The sequence below is a fragment of the Anguilla anguilla genome, chromosome 6 (genome assembly GCF_013347855.1).
Source record: "Anguilla anguilla isolate fAngAng1 chromosome 6, fAngAng1.pri, whole genome shotgun sequence".
Lineage (NCBI taxonomy): Eukaryota > Metazoa > Chordata > Actinopteri > Anguilliformes > Anguillidae > Anguilla > Anguilla anguilla.
The window spans coordinates 52,700,666-52,720,000 of NC_049206.1; the positions used below are offsets into that span (position 1 = coordinate 52,700,666).

The following is a 19,335-nucleotide window of genomic DNA, read 5'->3' on the forward strand; positions in this document are numbered from 1 at the left end:
GAATGCAAATACTTTAATAAGTACTAAGACACAAGCCCTTTGCTTTATGAGTGGGAACACAGCCTTAGTCATACTTCCTGTTCTTAGCACGAGACGTGTTAAAAGAACACACAATACTGCAATAACAAATTAAAAACCGAAAGTGGCTGAATGATACTCATTCAGTGGTACACAGCCTGCTGACCAACATATCTTTTAAAATGAACGAACCAACAATTCCATACATATGCCATACTATCAACATACATATAATTCAATAACTTTTGAAGAATTAGCTTGAAGAATCAATGTAACCGATTCAGTTATACCTGCCTTTTTACCCTTTTTGTAATATTTTGAATTTAAAAAGTGGTTTTTAACAATTAAAACACAGACAATATCTACATAATGGGCAACAAATATTTCTAATGTCAGTAAAAAACTGACATTAAAAAAATATCTTGTGGGGAAGAAAGGTGCAGATTAAAAATATACTGTTATACTAATACGGGAAAAATAGTGATAGTGAAATTTCTGAAAATAAATAATACAATGTAAACAAAAAATACAAAGGGTTAAAAATAGTTTGCCTAAAGTAATTAGGGGAAACCACCACTGTAATAATTTTTCCACTCTTTCAGATAAAGGAATTTCAATTGCAAAAAAGAAAAACAAATGGAAAAATGAACTCACAGATGCTTCGGCATACATTTATGTACAAAGACGACTCGTCATCCGAGTCATCCACCAGGTAACCGTCAGTCAGCTTAATGAGCGGGTTCAAGTCGTGCTTTTTTCCATCTTCGTCAAAGACGTAGCAGGGGACCTTCAGGCAAGGCGCAGAAGAAACAAACGCATGAGCGATTACAAACGCACAACAGAGATGAGTCTATCGTGAAGTCTGACTGGACAGGCTTATAGCAGTAGGACTTCCTGCGTGAGACACCAACACCCTGACAGACAATCTAGAAGAATTTCTCAGAAACAATGCAACGTGATTCGAGGATTTCATTTCTACATTTGCAATTTTGCAGACATGATAATTCAAAGTGATTTACACAATGTATATTTCCTTACATAGTATTGACTTGCATAGTATTGACACAGCTGGACATATACTGAAGGAATTCACGTTAAATACCTTGCTCTAGGGTAAAATGGCAGTACCCTACTTCTAGGTTATAAGACCAGTTCCCTGACCATCACACTGCACTGAAAGAGCAGTTTTGACTTCAGACAGGCATAAAATATGCATTCATAATTTTCAGAGAACCCTTTAAATTTGTCCCAAAATATGTTCATCAGGTGTAAAACATTACTGTGTCAATTTTGAAGTGAACTGTCAGCTGAGGCTGGATTCAGAGCTGAATTCTGAGAATTAAAGCACTCGTTGACTCATAGAAAGCTCTTCCATGATGAGGCGGTGACTGGAAAAGCCCCTCAGAAGCCTCTAGAAGGGTGGACCTCGCGCAATCCCCCCCCCCCCCCCCCCCAAGTGGGCGTACGCTTTGCCGCATCGTTTCCCGTAGCTGCCTCACTCGAAACTCACCTCTTTGTGAGGCTTGAACATATCCTTCTTGCAGGCCACGTACGTCCTCCATTCAAAGTAGTGCACACATTCGGACACGGTCACAAACTCTGGAGTCCCCTAGAAAGGTGTAACCCAGGGAATTATGAACTTTACACAAAAAGCACTCCATATCCATTAAGTGTCTACTGGCAGTAAAATACTGAATACTGCAATAAGCAAAGTTAAAATTATGTAACCCAAATAACGACATTTATTCCAGAAAGGCAACCAGTGCTTGAAAGATATACAAGCAAAATGTTTTCAAATATTCACAAGTGTTTGGATCTTCTTTTAAAATACTACCCAAGTGTCCACACTATGCAAACATCCTAATATCATAAAATTCTAAACTGAAAGTCCAGGCTCAGCAGAGGCTGAAGCTAGATGCAATAAAAATGATTTAGCAAACTCAGGCAAACCTGTTTTATTTTACTGGTCACAAAATGAGCCAATTAAACTTGGTTGGGGTCTTCCATATCTCTGCGGTTTAAACCACAAGAATGTTTCACAGGAAACTTGACTGCTGTCGATATGTACAACGGTTTCCATTGAATTCTCATTGACGCTGGTGGTCCAGACACTCAATTAGTCAGTTTTGCACGCGATGTGAAGGCGAAAAGGTTTTGCTTTCCTGTAAAAGCCGACATCAAGCCGCAGTTTTGAGTCTGAGCGCGATGCACTTTAATTCACCCTCTGCTTAGATCCGGAATTCTGCTAAACTTATTCTCCTTGCTACACTCAAGGTGTATTCTCCTTGCTGCTAAAAGCAGGTCTAGCTCGCGGGACCATCGCCGGCATGCCACACAGCCTGCTTTGTGTCCGGCAGTCTGAAAATAGCAGAGTAACAGGAACTGGCCAAACATGAACGACCTGTTTGTACACCTGGTGCATGGCAGTACCGTCCTTCAGCTGCATAAAGCACAGAAACACTTGCTTAATACCATTTCATGTGCATATGCACAATGCAGAACTTCAGCATTATATCATGATAGAACTTGATGACGACCAGTGGTGGGTAAAATGAAGCACCTGTAGTTTTTGAAACAGGTTTTTTTTTTTTTTTTAAACAGATTTGGACTGCCTTCTGGTCATCACAAGGGAGCACTGCCCAGGAAGTCTAGCCTTCACAGTCACACTCCTGAGCTCTGTGACTCACCATGGTTTTTCCACACTGGAAACTGATGCTGCTCTGCACATTATTAGTACTGCTAGGACATTTCTGCGGGCCACGGAAATCCAGTACACTCGGAGAAGCCTTCAGCTGGGACTGGTCACCTACGGGAACAAAGAACAAGAGTCAATCGCACAGGCACACGCACGGACACGCACACACATGCATCGATATGCAGGTACACGCAAACACACGAGCACACAAATTCATAAGATCTGTGTGTCTCATGAGTCCCTTTCAACAACAAAGATTCAGCCATGAGATAGCATAAATGAACAACAGCAAGTTTGGTATTTTAGAAGAAGTGTGCAGTCCAGTCAAGTTCTTCCACACCGTTCTCGACAAAACCATTCCTATATGGACTGCGCTGAGTGCTCGGGGGTACTGTCATGCTGAAACAGGAAAGGGCCTTCCCCAAACTGTTGGAGAAGCACAGAATCATCCAGAATATGATTGTATGCAGCAGCATTAAGATTTGCCTTCACTGGAACTAAGGGGCCTAGCCTAAACCATAAAAAACAGCCTCAGAACCAAGGGTTGTTCAGATACTTTTGGTCATATAGCATATGTCAAAACAAAGTTATAATATATGATAAAAATATAAATTAATGTTCCCGCTGCAAATGGCTATATTTTAAACAGTCCTCCATCTCGCAACACGCAAAGCAGAAGTGCTCGATGTCAGTTCCCAGCCTGCATCCGGGCTCCATGTCAAAGGTTAAAGCAATATGGTACAGCGCGTGTCCTGGGAAGGTTACGGGTTCAGGACATTTTTCTGCCAAGATGTCTGGCCATGGCACAGCCGGAGGTAATGAACAGCATGAGAACCTGACCCAGTGAACGCAGCTCGGTCTGTCTCTGTCCATGCTGTTTGCGCAGTGAGTAACGGCAGCAGATACTGTAAACTTGCTAGGGAAATGGGACAATGGTGATGAAACACTACTTAGCCAACTCTGTGGTTGAGCTCGATCTCTTCCTCCTGGGCCCTGTCATCAACAGTCACCCAAAACTCTGCTAACAGATAAGGAATAACCACATGTCAAATAAGGCCATGGTACAGTATGCTATACTGTACAATATTCAGCCACTAATTTTGTTTTTGTTTTTTAATGTATTCCGTTGATTACGTTTAGGCTATTATGTGCATTCCTATATTGGTTTTCTATAGGAGTAGTATAATGGTGAAATGACATCAGGAGAAAGACAATTTGCATGTGTAGTTTCTTCCTTAAATGAATGCTGAATAAATAGGCACAGTCCCTCATTAGGCAAAAATCTAACCCCAAAACTAACATAACAAACAGCTATTATAGCCAAAGAGACAAAAAGTTACTCATAACCTCGCAAGTACTCACAGCAGACAAACCCAACCCCTCACATAAACTAGAAGTATAGACTTCCATAAATGCAAGTTATTCAGACAGAATCATGGGACATGGTGCTGGCAAACTATTCTTTGGCTGACCCAGTAACGTAAATTGCAGAACAATAGGGACAGCCAAGGGAGATTCCCATTCAAATTATATCCAGCCTTCTGCACACGGGCAGTGTCTGCAACACATAGCCAATCCTGATTCCCAGAGATGGAAAATGTCTGGCCCCTGCAGTGCAGCTCTTTATTTCCCGATGGATTGTATTTGAAAGCAGAAAATAAATAAATGCGTGAACAAACAGCTGATCGATCCTTTTACCTTTGATTCGTTCCATAAGAACACTTCCTATCTTTATGCATGCACAAATCCCGGGCTACCGAGCTCACAGAGCGTCTTTCTTATCTCATGCAAGCAGTGATAATGTACAGAGTCCAAGACTGGAGCCACAAGACACTGCGTTGGACTGAGCCAGAAGGGTGCTTTTATACAGGGGGAATCATGAGGGCCAGTGGCTTGTGATACATTCTGTGGTGAAAACAGTTCCGTTTCGCCTTAAACAAAGAGCATAAAAGAAAAAGAGCAGCCCAGCCTGTTTGGATTCAGCTTGCATCTGAGTGCGAAGGGCTGTTGCTGTAGAGCACGCATCAACACTGTTACCACAGGTGGGTATAGGTTAGGACTGCTGCTTCGTGTGTGTGCATGTGTGTGTGTATGTTTTTTTGTGCTGAAGATAATAAGGCTAACGAAACGACATTAAACTTAAGATTAAACTTTGCAGCTATGGGACAAGGACTGATATAGAATGGCAGAGACGCACACTGAACCACAAGGCGGAAAATATTGAGGTTTTTTCCGTTACAACAGGCCACAGAAACACTGGTGTGTGAAACTAAAACCACAAGGGGTTAAACAGGAACTGGGCTGTTTAAAGGAGACCCACGTGCCCTATCCTCAAAAATGTGTGTATCTGGACAAATGTGAGACACTGATAAGTAACAGTTTGTGTGATTAAATTAGCTGTCAGTACTGCCAGCATTTACTCGCAGCAAATTACAGATAAGGACCCTGTGTTGACCTTTTTTTTTTTGTTACAGTCCCAATGGGAAACAAAAGTGAATGCACCAAAATGTTTGCCTGTGTTTACAAAATGGCTCCTCTGTGCAACATAGCCACCCGGACCTGATAATGCTACATACGATCCTCTGCCCTTGTGACAGGTAAAGCTATAACATTTTGCCGAGAGACAAAAAAAAAAAAAACTAAAATAATGAGAAGGAATGGGGTGTGGCCTTCCTCAGAGTTATGTGGATGCTAAGCTTAAGTCAAAGACTGAAAAAACTGCCACTGCAGAAAGAAAACAGCTCCGGCCAGAGACAAACTCACAAGATATTGTACCAATACAATAAAGTTTACCCTTACGGAATGAGGAGTGACCTATGTTTATGTAGTTTACGTCACTGTTTACAGGGCCACTTTCATCTTTATATACCCTGGCGGGCCTACAAGTCTGCGGCAACCTTACCATCGCTTGCGCAGTATCTGTGTAAAATAATTTTGCACAAAAGATAACTGCAAAAGTGATAAATTACAGTCACTGTTAGCATTAATTAATCAAGATCAGGGATTAATAATAGGCTATACCACAAAATTGCACAGTCTATTTTAGATCAACTCACATTTATTTAACCCAGTGGTTCACAACCCAGTTCCTAGAGATGTACTGTCCTACAGGATTTCAATTCAACCATAACTTGGCACACCTGATTCTACCAATTTTCAGTTAAATGTGATCTCTAGCTGATGAATGAAGTGTGCTTTGATAGGGTTGCGGTGAAAACCTACAGGATGGTAGATCTCCAGAAAGAGGGTTGGGCACCACTCTAGCCCTGACCACAGAAGACAGGGAGGGGTGCATGATCTATATATTGCGTGCTTACATGGACGCAGACAGTGTGTACAGAACTGCAATATTTATTTGCCAAAATACACAGATGACACCCTCCCTCCCTATTCTAAACAGAAATTCTGACAGCAATCCAGCCGTTCTTTCTAGCATGCTCTGTAGGACCCAGTCCCTGCCAAGTCAGCAGCCTTAGACATTGAACACACGTTCTCTTATTCAGCAGATCTTGGCTTTTTAGCTTCCAGTGGGAAAAGAGCGTAGAGCAGCATTAGACCCCGCTACTCACTCACCCACTGACTGCGACGTCTTGCTAGTGAGGTCATAGGCGCAGACAGCGCTCCCTGGCCCACAGGCTGTTTCAGGCGAGGAGTCGCAGAGCTTCAGAGAGTATCTCACTTTGTTGTCGTCATCGATGGCCTCCCATTTGTAGCTGGATGCAAAAAGAAAAAAAAAGTTAAAAGCTAGTAAACAAATCCAGCACCATAAACTGATTGTCCCCCACCCATGTTTGACTTCAGCAGCAGAGGTTAGCTAGAGGCATTAAATGTTCATTGGCTACAGACAGCTTTGACTGATTAACTGATTGATTATGACAGTCTCAATACATTGTCAATACACCGTGTTATTTATTTTATTATCTGTGGTACTGGGCAGGAATAAAGACTGCTCTCATCGAAGGGAACTAAATATATATTATACTATATAATAAATAGAATAATTTATTTTACAAAAAGGCAATTCCACAAACTAAGCTGAAGTTAATTCCTTTGCCATGCCTAACCATTTAAACACTGCAGTGGACCTACAGCACTAGTCTTGAATCTAACAGTGAATGAGATAAATTATGATGCCCTGCCTTATTTTCCAATGCCATTCCGTGATAATCTAATTAGCTACAGAGGTAGCCTGCTATTGGTCTGTTTGTTTTGTCCATTGATTGAAAACGAAAGAACGTCATGTACACACAGGTACATTAACTAAACGCTTCCGAATGGGTTGTTTCGTCTTTATAAATATACAATCTTACCTGAAATCACCGAAGAAACAATGACTACTTATTATCTTAGCTCCATTATTCAAACGTAAGGTGAACATATGTTATCTATTGCTAGCTATGCCCTAGTTTACCCAATCCAGTTACCTTACATTTCGAAAGATCATTTAGAGAACCATATGTTTCTTTTGCGTCCCTTTTTATACGTTGTCGTGTTAGCATTGTAGTTATTGGTGCGTTTACTGAGACAGTTTAGCCACCGGTATATCAGCTAGCTTCTTCACTACTAACTACTCGACAATGTTGTTTTGCGATTGGGATGGTCCGAACACATGGGTAGTCAACTGTTGTTAAGTTAGCTAACGTTGGCCAATTATGTACAACTATCCTGCCGCCAATCACCCTGTCAGTTAGCTGGGCAAATAATTAGGTAAGCTAGTCTAAGCTAGCAACTGTCATTGAGGGCGCCAGCTAGGCTTGTTTGCTTGCTAGCTCACAAATATCTGCAACGTTGTCGCCAACGTAGTAAATAAGGTAATGACGACTTACCTGCACAGATCTTGGTACCAAAAACTATCAACGGCTTCGGCTGTACTGGAAATCAGTGTAAGTACAGTTATAATCCCAGTCAGCACGGCAATTTGGCAAGGTACTGGGATGCACTTGCACGGTGAACCCATATTTTTGTACCAGTGTTCAGAGCTCTGTGTCCGACATGATACAGCAAGTCCTCCGATAGCAGGAACTGGCAGAATCACATGACAAACTTGCCACATGATAGATGATCACATGGTATAACCTATATTAGCTAACTTGGCCAAATGAGTCATCATCATATGTTACACGGCAAGAGAGCAACATGGAAATAAGTTTGTTCCGAGGGTTATTAGCTAATGTTTCAGTAAATATGTCTTAGAAGAACCCTGTTTAGCTAACACGCAAAGAAACATCGACAGCATCATCAGAATATCTCGTGGAGTAAATGTTGAATCTTTATTTGGGAATCAGGAAAAATAGACACAATTTTTGAATGCTGGTGTTTTATACATTTGTCCTTGGAATGATTCAAGAGCATATATGAAAGCTGACTGAAACAGCGTAAATGTAGAATTTGACTCCCGCCTTAATTTAATAAACCCGTACATAGCTCAATAGCGCCGCCATCTGCTTGACTACTGAAGCGGTTGTAAGTAGGCTATAAACCACGATTTATTGGGTCACCTGAACTCCTCTGGTTTAGTATGAGAATGTCCAATAAAATAGCCTGCATAGTTCAGTTGATGGAGTGGACCGTGGAAGTTTGAGGTGTTGAGGCAGATTCATTGCAAGTGTGACACTCAGTAGAATGCTACAGGGAAAATATGAAACTGCAATGTTACATGATTCACTCTAGTAATGCTTGCGCTGAAATTTTTAGGAAAAATCTTCAGAATCCCCAAGTCTACTGTGCGACAAGTTTAATGCTTTTATCAAAAAAGGCGTAAATTGTGTTATTGTGTTTATTTGTTTTACTGTATGAATTTTGGGCTAGTAGACTATTATAGTAAAGGTGCATAATAAGGAAATGTATTATTATTATTATTATTATTATTATTATTGACATAAAACCGGTGTTGCACGCAGCTTTATTTCGCTGACATTAGACCTACGTACAAGCTTTTAAATTTTCCTCACCAGGTGGCGTGCTTGCTACGTGGTTTATTGAGCAGATTTCACTGCTACGTCAGAAACAGACCTCTCCTTTCGGTAGCTGGTCGGACAGGCTAGCGATTAACAACAGCTGGTGGAAAAATGGCCACCGCTACCATGGCCGGGACGGGGAGTGAAGCGCACAGGATGGAGGCCAAGAAATTTGAGTATTTTTCTTCTATAAATTCCATGGCGAAGAAGATAATGTTAGAGAGGGAGAAAATTAAGGAACAATACGGACAAGACTGGGAAAAAATGACCCCGAATGAGCAGGATTCGGCCATCGATAATGGAATGATGGATCCTCAAATCAGAGCTAGATATGCTATGCACAGGGTGGAACGGGAAGACATTGTGTGTTATCCGAAGTTGCTCATCCAAACAGGCCAGAAAATCGTACACTTTGGGGAAGAGGTGAGATGCATTTGGCGTATCTTGTTTTCCGGAATTTGACGCCTGTAATTTTATGATATCTTTGTTGTGTCAGTCAAAACGAAAAGCTAATAAACACTACAGTATCCGGACAAACAAGCTATGCAGCTGTTGTTGTTAGCTAGCTAGCATTAGGTAGTTTAATGTGAGACAGCTGTGGTCTAATGGTCGGGAGCCATAGGGTGTTAGTTCGTCTAGCTAGTTACCAAACTGTTCATCTCGGCAGTTAGGCAACAACACAGAAAAGTTAAGTTAGTTGCTCAAAATCCTCCTATGAGAACGGCCTCTTGGCACAGTTAGACTAACTGCCAACTAGCAAATTAAGGTGGCTACGGTACATTTAGACAGAACTATCTGGTCATCGTAGTCAAGCAGTCATTAACGTAATCGGTTAGCAGTAGAATAGCCGACGTTTATCAACGCACTTTGTTTTGGGCTAATGTGCCAAGGCCTGTGGTGTTTGTGTGGCGTTTCGGGTCCCCTAGCGTGGTCCTCTGAAACTCCTTTTATATCCAACGGCTAAAATGTAACTAGGCCAATGTCACAGCTACCTATGTAAATTACCTAGCTAAGCTAAGTAACGTTAGCTATGTTTATTATTAGCTTCGCTAACAAGTTATGGTTTGGTTGGAATTGACATGAGTGGAAACTATCTAGCACATTCATATAACAGCTTCGATTTTGTGTGTTTTCAGGACATAACTTGGCAAGATGAACACTCGGCGCCGTTTTCTTGGGAAACTAAGGTAACAGCGTACAATAGTCTAGCGGCATTTGACTCTATTTGACGGTATTTTACCTGGCTGCTATGAAAAAATGACACTAACTGCAGAAGTATTGCGTTCCTACTAGCCTCTATCTCCTGAAGTTCTTTGTCACATGGAAAAGTGTGTTGAAAATGATAAATTGGCATCACTCTCCCTGCCTTTGCTCTGTGTCCTTTAGAGCCAGCTGGACTTCAGCCTCAGTTCAACAGCAGTTCCAGAGCAGGGGAGCACCTCCTCACAGTCAGAGTCTAACGTTAAGCCAAACAAAATCTCTCAGAGCAGCCAACTGGCCAAGGTCTCCCAAAACGTGAAGGTTTCCAATGGTGAAAGCCTGGGCAGAAAGGAGGAAGAGTCCTCGTTCTGGAAGTTCAGCGCGGAGAGGTCTCGGCTGGAGGGGGAGAAGGCTGACTTTCAGTCCCTTACTCCAAGCCAAATTAAGTCCCTGGAGAAAGGGGAGAAACCCCTCCCCTCATACCTGAGGCAGGAGTCGATCCCGAAGGAGGCCGAGGAGCAGCCGCGAGTGACCAAGCCGAGAGCCCCGAGACCACCGGCGCCACCGCCCCCGGTGCCCGTTATCGCACCCCCTGCTGCACCCCCTGCTGCAATTAGCCTGCCGCCAGCAGCGCCTGTCAGCGTGTCGTCCACCGTGGCCGGTTGGGAGCGCGCTCAGAGCACACTGCCCTCCGTCAACACTCTGGATGACGTCTTCACCCCAGGCCCGCAAACCAAGTCCCCTGCATTGCCTGGAGCTTCCCCCAAGGAGAGCAATAAGGCGGAGTCTCCCCTGGCCGACAGTCCAACATTCTCTCAGGTGGGCTCTGTGAGAATGCCGTCGCCATTAAATCTTATTGGAGATAATGAGACCGTATACCACACTGCATGATTATAAGTCAGCATCCTTAACATTTTCAACTCGGGCATCAAATGTGTTTGACGTGCCACAAACTGATGGTATACCCTGCAAAATTGGGTTTTTGATTCTCAGTAGTGGTTAGTTTATAACACGGATTCACGGTTATCATTTTGCTACATTATGAACGATAGTGTACTCCGGCCCTTGTAGTGCTTTTTGTAATGTTTCTTTATTTTTGTCTTTTAATTTGCAGTTCAATACGAGCAACAACATTCTGAAGACAGGCTTCGACTTCTTGGACAACTGGTAACGAACAGGGACGACAAAGACCCGTCTGAATGAATTCATCAATTAATGGACTTCACAATTCCTCTACAGGCTCTGGATAGCCAATGACCGACCCAGCTTGGCTTCTTTTACCCCCGCATCTGTTAGAATATTGCTGTCCACAAATGCTTTTAGTTTTGCTTCCACTGAAAAAGTTGCCCTCCCTCTCGTTACATTCGTTTACCTGACCTCATACTAGTGTTAAAAACAAACATAGTATTTATACAAGCACTAAAAGTGAGATGTTTAGATAAAACGGCATGTTTTTAAAAATCGATTCATATTCTTTGAAATGTAGCTCTGCATCCATTTTACACTACCAAAGTACAAAAAAATAAAATAATTTTACAGCTGTATATTCAAGTGTCTTCTTGACTGCCATTTTTTAAAAGAAAAATGTGAAAACTCAGAGAAACTTCTGCAGAGAAGCTTATTTTCCTTTTCCTCAACGTGACAACAGATGGTAAGGTAAGGAATCCACTAAACAAATGAACCCAAAAAGGCAAGTTGATTGTGCAATGCTGGGTCAATCTGTTTATCTTTTAAATTACTTTGGACAACAAATGGGAAATATGGTCTTTGTCCCTTATGACATCATCCCTCCAACCAGACTGTATGCCAGGACTTGCTTCAGTGAGTGGAATGCATTACATTTTTCCAGCCTAAACAATCATCTCTTTTTAGGTATTGGGAACTGAAATTTAGTGGAAAAAATTCACATTATATCCTGTGTTTATTGGTGCAGGAAATTTTAAAGAGTATAAAGTCAGTGTTTGGGCCCGAATCTACCTTCTGGTATGGTAATTTATCAGAACTCTGGGAAGCCAGAGAAAACTCCAGCATGGTGTGGCAGGAAATTCCAATCCTAGAAATAAAAAAATAACTATGCAGACTTGTACTTGGAATTCAACTGTACACATTTAAGCATGATTAATTTCGAGACCAGAACACAGAACATGACTGTACTATGCAGTTAACTTGAAACTCTGCTGACTTGTCAATCTGCCCAGAATGGTACACTGCTGTTAGTTAACATTGGGCTCATTGAGTTTCTGAAACCCCACCCACAAGTCTAAATTCAAACCCAAACACTTGGGCAGACGGAAAGTCTGATTCTTGTAACGTTTTAACTGGAATTCCTCCCGGCTGCCATGACTTCAGCGCGTTAGGATCTGCGCTTTCGTTTTTAAGTTTTCTTCCATAGCTCCGGTTGCCATAAGAATGATTCACTGCCACGAAGATAAACCTCACATGTGACTAATAAGACTGCTAAAAACCGACGGAAACGAACACAAACACATGACAGAAGGACCGCCTCACTTAAAAAGTGCACTGTCAACACAAAGCGTGGAAATGGGAAAGTCGGTGGAAAAACAATGAAGCTTCCTGTTGTTGGTCAGACCAGTCAGGAGCAGAGAGGGTGAGAAGACAGTGAGAGAGAGAGAGAGAGAGAGAGAGAGAGAGAGGGCAGGACAAAAGAAGGAGACTGAGGAGAACCTGAGCCACCGAAGGGCAAAATGGCAAAAGCAGCCGTCCTTGCTACCGTGCTGTGCCTGTCAGCTCTTTCCCTGGGTCACCCTGGGAATGGAAGCCTGGAAAATGACGTGGGAATCGGGAGTCCAGACAGCGGAATGCCAGCGCAGGTGGGAACTCTGGGAATAAGGCTCTAGGAGTAAGACACATTTAGTATGATGAAGATGAATAGTCACGGTGTTCAGAACAGACACGCTTATCCGTTATTATTTGGCACATGACAGGTGTGAAACGTGCTGTGTGTGTGTGTATAAATGATAAAATAAATTATGTAATTAAGTATAAACTTTAGTAATATATATGTACTTAAGCATAAATGTGAGAAGTATTTCAGTTCACATGGAATTACTGCACTTCAGTAATGAGAAAAGAAGTACTGAATGATGATACTGATTTTGATGAGTTAGTGCTGTATGTTTGTTGTTTGGTGTAATAATATTGACCAGCCAGACTTACTGTATTGTATGATGGTAAATGGCTGATACGTAATGTGATGGTACTCCAGTGCGTTAGGGATAGTGCAGTTGTGTCTGCTCTGTTGCTCTGTAGCATGATGGGCCAAAGCCGCTTCCCAGTCCCGAGGGAGAAGCAACTCAGGAGACTGTGAAGGGTGATGGTGACAGTGAGGAACCAGACCCAAGTCCTGCCTCAGACTTTGAGAACAGCTACAATTATCTCTGTATGTCTCTCTTATAATATTGCCCGCCATTACAAACTGTGGAATATCCTGACAGCAGCATGCAAGCCACTATGCCTTCCACGTTAAAGGATATTTGTCTGTGCTCTTCCTCCGACTCCTCTGCCAGTATCCAGACTGGCGGCCATGGACCAGGCCATTCACAGGTTGAACGTGGGACACTACACCCTGGACGTGAAGATGTCGCAGCTGCTGGACAGGGTTTCCCGGCTGGATGGCAGAATCGGAGAGGTCGAGGAGAGCGTGCAGCAGGTGTTACTCCTCAGCAAGGAGAATCGCAAGGAGGTTGGGCGTCTGGAAGGTAAGGAACGCTGATTTCCCTCTCTGTCCTATTCTGGGTCTACCTTTTGGCTTGTGTGGGTGAAGCACCATTGTATAATCCCATTCCATTTCCTGATAACTGAGTAGTACAAATGGGTTTTTATTTGATTTTGAGTGAGTACATGTAAAGGAGGAAAGATTCCGCGTGTTTATTGACTGTGTATTGTGTATGCTGCCATGGTAACTCCCTATCTTTCCACAGGTTGTCAGAAGGGCCGAAGGATAGGGTATAAGTGCTTCCTGGTGTATCGCACGTATGAGTCATATGCCGGGGCATCGAAGCTGTGCCAGGAGCGGGGCGGCAGGATGGCCATGCCGCGGGACAGGAAGGAGCAGGAGGCCCTGGCCGACTACGCCAAAACCTTCTTCCACCCGGGGAACTGGCCGGTGTGGCTGGGGATCAACGACCAGCGCTCGGAAGGGCTCTACCTGTTCGAGGACGGCACGCGCGTCACCTACTTCCAGTGGCGCAAGCACTACCTGTCCAGCCAGCCGGACGGAGGCAAGCGGGAGAACTGTGTGGCCATGTCCTCGGATGACGGAGACTGGTGGGACAACTACTGTGACCGGCGCATGCACTACCTCTGTGAGTTTGACGCTTGACCCTACCCCCCCCTGAAAATCCCACTCAATTAGTTTCTGCATTGAAATAATTCATTAAGTCTACTTAAGAAAACACCATCGATCAGCCAAGCTTGATGTCAGTTATTCCAATAACTGATTTTTTTTTTTGGCTGGACCTCAACGGCGGGGCCAGCCCTACAAACGCGAATGTCTGTGGGTGACTGACTGACTGACTAAGTGATGAAGTGACCATTGGTCGGCCGGATCACGTGTGTTAGTTTCAGCCATATACTTGGTTTTAACCTGGTCTTGTTTGCAAAAAGCAGGATTACCACAACTTGTATTGTATACAAACACATTCATGAAATGAAATCTGCCATGTGCTTATTAAAAAAAAACAAAAAAAAACATTAAATCATTAGAGAATGTTAGCTGCAGTGGTGTTGACTATTTCATGGAGCATAGTTAAATGATAAATTATAACAGGATACTTGTGGTGAAAAGTGTCGACAAAGTTCATTCAGTTAATATTTATGAACTAAATGAATTGCAGTCTATGTATAAAATTAGCATTCATAAATACATACTGAAAGTCCCTGTCTTGGGCATGAGGTTTTATAAAATATTGTTGTGATGAACATAATAATTTAGTCAATCTTTAATAATAGAGCAAAAGGAGAATTTTATTCATGAATATCCATTCTTAACAAAAATTCAATCACTTTTGTTTTTAAAAAAAAGTACTTTTCCAAATGTGCAGTATGTCTACTAGATAGTGTAATATGATCAAAGTATAAATGTGCAAAATCTTTCAAGCCAAACTTAAAATTCTAGGAATTTAAAAAGACTGTTATTATGGGTTAAACATTACGCGCATTTGATAATCACACAATGGTTAGCTATACAATTCCATATATCAATGCAACAGCAATTCACAGTAAAGTGTGCTGCAAAATGTCTGATGAGAGAAGCCTTCTACTGATTGAATAAATACACAAATAAACACTGCACTTCAAGGCCTCTGAGTGGACTCTGATTCATTGTGAAATCCAATCGCGGAAGATATGAAGGCAAAGGTTCATATTTGGATTTGGATAAAGCTTTGATCAAAAGTGCAAAGGCAAAGGGCACTGGCTGATCACAGCACAGGAAGAGCCAGAGGCCTCGGTTTGCGGGTTGCGTTTCGGACAAGGCTCTTCACAAGGACGTGAGTTCGAGCCCCGTCTTCATAGTCGCAAGCCGAGGGAAGGCTCTTCCAGCGAGGGATCAGTGACACACGGTAGAAAGTAGGAGTTACTCAAGCTGCGAGCCTGAGTGGCGGGGTCCTTCTGCAATGCTTGCCAGTATCTCCGCTACCGCAGGCCTCTCCAATGGACCCCGGCTAGGGTGGGAATAGATAACTCTCCCACCCTCATCCAGGACGAAGTCACCACCCAACTGAAATTAATTACAAAACTGTCTTAGCATTTGTGAGATAACGGTCAGCATATTTTTTCGTAACGCAAAATAAGCTGTCTAAAATGGTTGAAAACTCTGTTGTTCACCTGATAGATGTCGCTGCTGCAAACGCTTGGTCTTTCAGGAAACTGTCGGCTCAACACAATGAACTCTGCATACTTCAGCAAGTTGTTGAAGTTGTAAACTTTGATGTAAGACGTGCCAAGGCCAAATGCAGTGTACACCTGCCAAAAAATAAAATAAAACTGAAATAAACACATGCAATCTATGACATGCCACTAAAAACAGAACATTGAACTTCCACAGGCAATAGACACTCCAGCTAGGCACATGTGGACATCCAGAAGCTGCTTAACTCATTCCTACCTTCCTCTCTGGGTCCAGCAGCATGTCATATTTGCAGCCTGTGTCCTGCAGCCAAAACTGACCCGCCTCTAGACAATCAAACGAGACCACCAGCACCCGCACTGACTGAGCATCTAGGAGACCCTGCAAGGCAATTGGCTTGTAAAACAATGCTGCCTTAAAGGAATCGTACAATGCAAGGACTCTTTATTATATTACATTGCATTCATTCAGCAGGTGCTCTTATCCAGATTGACTTACAATGACAGTTTTCTCACTGATATATAAAAAATTCAGGTCTGCGATAACAATAAGAAACTTGATTAATAGGAGAACACTTAAAAAAATAAAAACGAGTGACTATGTATATTTACTGACAGTGGCAATGTCATTAAAAAAGAAAATTTTCAGCTCTTCCCAAGAGTTATATTCAGCCCAGTTTTGCCTAGTTAGTTTTGTAAGTGCACTTGTAATACAGCAGATTTATATTCTATAAAATTTTCAACTGATTTTTTACTTGTGACTGATAATAGGTGACTGATGGTACATGAGCAGGTGCCGCTAGCTAAGATGCAAAAATCCAGAGCTCAACCTAATGGTATGTAAAAATACCAGTATGTGACTGATGACAAGGAAGAGATACAGGTGCTAATGTCAGGCTTTAAAAAGGCAAGTATTATTCATTGGCAGACATTATATCCTTTATTTCTCAATTTCATTTTTTTCACGAATTAACTATTTTCATGTGACAATTTTGGCCACTGTGGACCTGGAACTCTGTCTTGACCAGTCTCTCCCCATGGACTCAAAACTTACTAGCTTCATGTGCGACCAAACTTCACCAATTTTGCATCATGATAATTCAGGGAGACACCGTCTTGCTGGAAATGAACCTACCTGATTGGTTTCCAGCTCAGTCAGGTGGTCTCGTCATGGTAGTCAGGCCAAGTGTCTGAGCAGAAATAGGAGCAGGTTCTCGCCCTTCCCCAAGTACTGGGCTAGATTCACGGTCCTGCACAAGACAAAACAAACAGTCAGCAAGCCTGTCAGAGAGCGGTTTTCCACGTGGAAACAAGCAATCTTGAACATTACTATTCATTACCATCTAAAGGGAATCTGAGACACTTCTCTTATTTTACTTATTACAAACAAAGTGTATTGAGTCTATTAAAGTGTACTTAACCATAACTGGCACAAGAAATTAGTGTCCATTTCTTGAAAAAGTATATCTCTATGAGCAAAAAGTATGTTTTCATTGATAACAAAAACGTCACTAACAACACATTATTAATGATAGAAAATACAAACTTATTGTGGACAGGGTTCCCACGCTTATTTTTCACCAATTCAAGGACTTCTCCCAATACTGAAACATCCCGTACTTCTGAATTCTTTTTTTATAAATTGTACGCAGGACAAGTGTGGGAACACTTTGCCGACTGGTTGTAGAGAACATGAACAACACTCTGTACGCAGTGTGGCTGGCATTTCCACCACTCACCCCCCTGTCCTGGCATTAATGAAGACCATGTCCTCCGGCAAATTTCCGGCCCTTGGGCCCTGCCCCAGCAGCGTGTCAGTCGTCTGCTGCTTTGTGTCCTGGCGCTGAATGAAGGTGTCCCATTCTACCTGCTCAAGCAGAGAACTGATCTAGAATATCTGCTGTAGCCATACTGTTGTGTAGCATGTGACTGACATTGTCTGTTCCACTACAGTCTTCATAGACTGTGTGTGGTGGTGGTAGTGGTGGTGATAGTGAAGGCAGTGTGTGTGTGTGTGTGTGTGTGAGGGGGGTCAGACAAGCCCTGCTACCTCAAGCTGCAACAAGTCTTCAACCATGTCCCGTACTTCAGCTTGGCTGGCAATGGACAAGGAAAGAATTACACACCGTTGTATTTTACAATAGTTCTAATGCAACTGCCGTATTGTACTGTAATTATATTTTTACAATAGTTCTATTGCAAAAACAACAAAAAACGACACTGCAGTATACAATTCCACCCTTACTGGTAAGCAGTCTTCCACAGCTGCTCAGCTTCAGTCCTATTCTTCACCGACAAGCTGGATACACAACACAGGAACATAAATCTGTGACTGCATTCATGCATTTTACATTGTGCATTAGATAAACCATACATAAGTGTTACTAGATTTGAAGTCATGTAGTGATGAGAAGAGTGAGTCTAGATTTTGGTTAATAAAGGAGCAGTCATTTTTCACCTGTTAAAAAAGCCAGCAGCTGCTACGCTTAAACCAAACATGGAGGTAATTGTCTGTGAGACCTTTTCTTGTGGAAGTCCTATAGAAATAAATGATTAAGTAGCAGTTGAGGCAGCTGGTTATAAAAATGTTCCCCCAAAAAACTTTACTTCATAGAGCATATCATATGCAGAACAAACAATGACAATACAAATAATATGTAGCAACAGTGTTAACATGTATATACAGCCATAATCTTTGCAATTAAGTCATGGATATGGTGTTAAAACTAATGCAATCAGAAGCAACAATGTACTCCTGCATCAGATGGAATATATTTCCTTTTCCCCTTTCAAGCTAGTGTCTCATACGACAATGCAGGTTATCTGGGGATACAGGTTTGTTGTCAGTTAGCCAACTTACTGTGGTGTATGTGATAAGGTAACTTTTATCTGGTTAAATCACGTTAGGTCTGTTGAAAGCTACGTATCTTAACAGGTTGTTGTGATAGCACTCCAGGCTTCATTTATTAAATATTCTTTCCCACAATTATCTTAAATAGTGGCTTAAAACCACAAGTGAGCTTAAGAATAACATTTAACTGATAATAAACGTTTAGGAATGATGAAAATGGCAAGAAATGTTTAAATGCAACCTTATTCAGGGTAAAATGGCTGTTATTGGTTAAAGGTTAAAGCAGTTCACGTGCAATCTAGAGCTATCACGTACATTTCACCTGTGCAAAGACGCATACGCCACATTAATCGGAAACAATATTTTTCGGTCGCACTTACTTTTTATAAATCAAGCGTAAACATAACTTCGGAAATTATCTTAAGATCACCCAAAATCAGTAAGTGACACAAAAGGAGGCGGTTTGCGCTGTAGATTCTACCTTTGCTGCATTCATCCTCGGCCTCTTTTAATATGCTTCTTCCAATATTGACAAATTCCGACAGAGCATTTATGAGAACGTCATCCTTCTTTAGTTTAACTTCACTGGCCATCTCGAGTCTTCACTGACAGGGGAACGAATCTACACAACTGTATGAGAACTGTGATCGAACCAGTTGTCACTCCTGTGAGCGGAACAAGCAAACGTCATGACGCAAACTACGATCCGAACAGAACGGTCTTATTGGATGAACCAGCTCGAAGGA

At 42.2% G+C, this 19,335-nt stretch overlaps 4 protein-coding genes across 5 annotated transcripts in view; 2 read left to right on the forward strand and 2 right to left on the reverse strand.

Annotated features, from left to right (window-relative positions):
- igf2r (insulin-like growth factor 2 receptor) overlaps positions 1 to 7,748 on the reverse strand; it is a 34,567-nt gene extending 26,819 nt beyond the window's left edge. Inside the window, exons 1-5 of the mRNA XM_035422061.1 lie at positions 7,540 to 7,748; positions 6,287 to 6,426; positions 2,706 to 2,824; positions 1,529 to 1,627; positions 673 to 805 (exon numbers count right to left, since the gene is read on the reverse strand). Coding sequence (XP_035277952.1) covers positions 673 to 805; positions 1,529 to 1,627; positions 2,706 to 2,824; positions 6,287 to 6,426; positions 7,540 to 7,670 — 622 coding nt within the window. The 5' untranslated portion in view covers positions 7,671 to 7,748. The remainder of the gene's footprint in view (positions 1 to 672; positions 806 to 1,528; positions 1,628 to 2,705; positions 2,825 to 6,286; positions 6,427 to 7,539) is intronic.
- A 953-nt stretch (positions 7,749 to 8,701) lies between these two features.
- Positions 8,702 to 11,412, forward strand: c6h1orf198 (chromosome 6 C1orf198 homolog). Its single transcript, XM_035423126.1, has 4 exons — positions 8,702 to 9,093; positions 9,807 to 9,857; positions 10,057 to 10,689; positions 10,985 to 11,412. Exons 1-4 carry the CDS (start codon positions 8,782 to 8,784, stop codon positions 11,039 to 11,041), a joined length of 1,053 nt encoding a protein of 350 aa, XP_035279017.1. The 5' UTR covers positions 8,702 to 8,781; the 3' UTR covers positions 11,042 to 11,412.
- A 788-nt stretch (positions 11,413 to 12,200) lies between these two features.
- On the forward strand, positions 12,201 to 15,189 carry clec11a (C-type lectin domain containing 11A). Its single transcript, XM_035423129.1, has 4 exons — positions 12,201 to 12,701; positions 13,141 to 13,270; positions 13,398 to 13,589; positions 13,812 to 15,189. The coding sequence occupies exons 1-4, from the start codon at positions 12,576 to 12,578 to the stop codon at positions 14,210 to 14,212; spliced, it is 849 nt and encodes a 282-aa protein (XP_035279020.1). The 5' UTR covers positions 12,201 to 12,575; the 3' UTR covers positions 14,213 to 15,189.
- On the reverse strand, positions 14,836 to 19,276 carry selenol (selenoprotein L). Of its 2 annotated transcripts, XM_035423127.1 has the most exons (9): positions 19,071 to 19,276; positions 18,197 to 18,275; positions 17,984 to 18,037; positions 17,789 to 17,834; positions 17,478 to 17,605; positions 16,874 to 16,988; positions 15,998 to 16,120; positions 15,718 to 15,855; positions 14,836 to 15,610 (listed from the first exon to the last, which is right to left on the reverse strand). In XM_035423127.1, the coding sequence occupies exons 1-9, from the start codon at positions 19,180 to 19,182 to the stop codon at positions 15,467 to 15,469; spliced, it is 939 nt and encodes a 312-aa protein (XP_035279018.1). In that variant the 5' UTR covers positions 19,183 to 19,276; the 3' UTR covers positions 14,836 to 15,466. The 2 variants fall into 2 exon arrangements, with proteins under 2 accessions (XP_035279018.1, XP_035279019.1); XM_035423128.1 differs by lacking the exon at positions 18,197 to 18,275 and having other exon boundaries at positions 19,071 to 19,239.
- Positions 19,277 to 19,335: the final 59 nt, after the last annotated feature.